Source organism: Vollenhovia emeryi, unplaced genomic scaffold, assembly GCF_000949405.1.
Source record: "Vollenhovia emeryi isolate VEMERY1.0 unplaced genomic scaffold, V.emery_V1.0 DF939329.1, whole genome shotgun sequence".
Classification (NCBI taxonomy): Eukaryota; Metazoa; Arthropoda; class Insecta; order Hymenoptera; family Formicidae; genus Vollenhovia; species Vollenhovia emeryi.
In genome coordinates, this window is record NW_011967037.1 from 182,386 (window position 1) to 184,696 (window position 2,311).

Here is a 2,311-nt window from a genome sequence, read left to right on the forward strand (position 1 = left end):
CGCACGGCGATCGATATTGCCAGGCGAGGGGGGGAGGGGGGGACAGCGCGCAGTTGCTGGCGAGTTGTTTACGTCGCCGCTCCCGCGTCTCGCGTCCCCATCCCTTGCCTGGCAATATCGATCGCCGTGCGGTCACATCTCGCTACGCGCTCGAATTGGACAATGGACAGGGCAAAGACGACGATTTTCGATAATTTTTTTCTCGTTAACTATTGCGAAAATTGCAAAATGTTTCAGGACTTTTCTGTTCATCTCGATCCGTTCTACCTTCTCACGAGCTCGTGGACAAATGTTATAACTCACCCTGTATATGTATATGCACTCTTTAATTGTTTACCATTGATTATATATATTTACAATACATAAAATATACATTTAATTTAATTTTTGCTTAAGAATTAGACGTACATTTTTACATTCTTGAGTCCTGAATTCTTAAATTACATCACGTTTTATTATGTTGAATTAATAAAGTTGCCTTATTTGATGTGAATGTTCTAACTTAACGTTAAATTTTTATTAGATTTTGTATGGGCAATTGAATTAAATCGGTTCGGTCTACAACTGGTCGGTTTGTGGCCTAAGATGGATGAAATCGTTAAGAATGACTACATGTCCGATCTTCGCGTGGTCATTATTTTCGTTCTAGCAGCCTTCGGCTGCGGAATCCCACTCATATGTTCTCTTTTACGCGTACGACACGACATGATACTTATGATAGATAACTTACAAATTACGTTACCTCTAGTGGTAGTTGTGTGGAAACTTGTCGTGATGCGGTGGAAACGGTCAGGTTTGTCAAGAATTATTTATCATTTAGCTCTGAGTTTGTTTTTGTCAAAAAATTATTTCGCATATGTTTCTCGTAGATTAGAATATTAAAGAGAAATTAGAATGTATTTTTTCTGGATGTATATGTATACATATATACAGGGTGTATTCGCCACGCACTGCCAGCCAATGCTAGATACAGTGGGCCGTACTATGACTCGAAAGGCCTAGCCACTTCCTCCGTGCCGTCTCGGCGCGTTCTTATTCGCCCGAACTTAATATTCAGTACTTATTTAAATTATTATTACGAATATTACAATACGGTATGGAACTGTTTTGTTCATTTCAATCCGTTCTACCTTCTCAAGATAATATTCATAGAAAACTACGGGACACCCTGTATACATATATGTACATGTATATATAGGGTGTTGGATTCGTTGGATATTGTTAATTAAATTTTTGTTAACTACACGATAATTATTGCGAATTTTGTAAAATGTTACACGACTGTTCTTTTCGGTTTGACTCAATCTACCGTAATTTTTATTTCGGTCCATAACGAATCCGGCAACCTGTATTGCATATGTATTAAAAGAAAAATGTGTAAATGACTTTTTCTGTCCTATGAATTAATGAGTAACTTAATACTGTTGCACAATGTATCATTTCTAAGCTCTCTTACTCATCGTAAAGATGATGGCGGAAGATTGGATGGCGTTGAAGCAACACGCAGAGAGGGACGTGATGATAAAGCGAGCGCGAACTGCACGACTGATCGTGATTTGTGGATATGTTTTGATGATTCTATCATTCACCATGATCATTGTTTTTCCTTGTTTTGGCAAGCCAATTAGACGTTTAACCAATCTCACAGATCGGAACAAGCCGTTACCGCTGCAGACATATTACTTCTACGATACAGATAAGAGTCCGCTATTTGAACTCACGCTTGTCATTCAGGCTATGACAATTTTCTTAGGAGCTGTAGCTTATACGTCAGTAGATGCTTTCCTTGGACATGCGGTCCTTCACATTTGCGGCCAATTAGAGAACTTCAGATGTCGATTAATCAACCTGGTTTCGTGCAAAGATTTTAATAGTGCTTTACGAAATTATGTGATCGAGCATCTGCGACTCATCAGGTTTTTTGCAGGTTTTAATTGTAATAATAAAATAATATTGCAGAAAATCAAGTTTAGAAAAACTTGCAAAAAGATTGAATCTTTCAAGATTTATTTAATTTTAAACTTATTCTCACATAATATCAATTTTGTTAATACTTGTATACAGGGTGTCTGATGCAAAAGTAGCCACTTTGCAAATAGCGGTAGATTGGGTTAAACTAAGGAGAAATATCATGTACCGAGGTACAAAGTAACAATAGTTACCGACAAAGAAATTTATACGTTTGAGCGAATGAGGATGCAGGAGACGGTAGGCCGGACTCGGGAGGCATTTAAGAAAATCGATCGATGAGCGGGAGGTGGAGCGACGCGCGAGATACACCGTGGTGGGAAAAAACCTAGGCCCGGCGGGG

At 38.7% G+C, this 2,311-nt stretch overlaps 1 protein-coding gene across 1 annotated transcript in view; it reads left to right on the plus strand.

The window, feature by feature from the left end:
• Positions 1-2,311, plus strand: part of LOC105558593 (odorant receptor 13a-like) — a 6,091-nt gene that overhangs the window by 852 nt on the left and 2,928 nt on the right. Inside the window, exons 2-3 of the mRNA XM_012006361.1 lie at positions 524-793; positions 1,448-1,916. Coding sequence (XP_011861751.1) covers positions 524-793; positions 1,448-1,916 — 739 coding nt within the window. The remainder of the gene's footprint in view (positions 1-523; positions 794-1,447; positions 1,917-2,311) is intronic.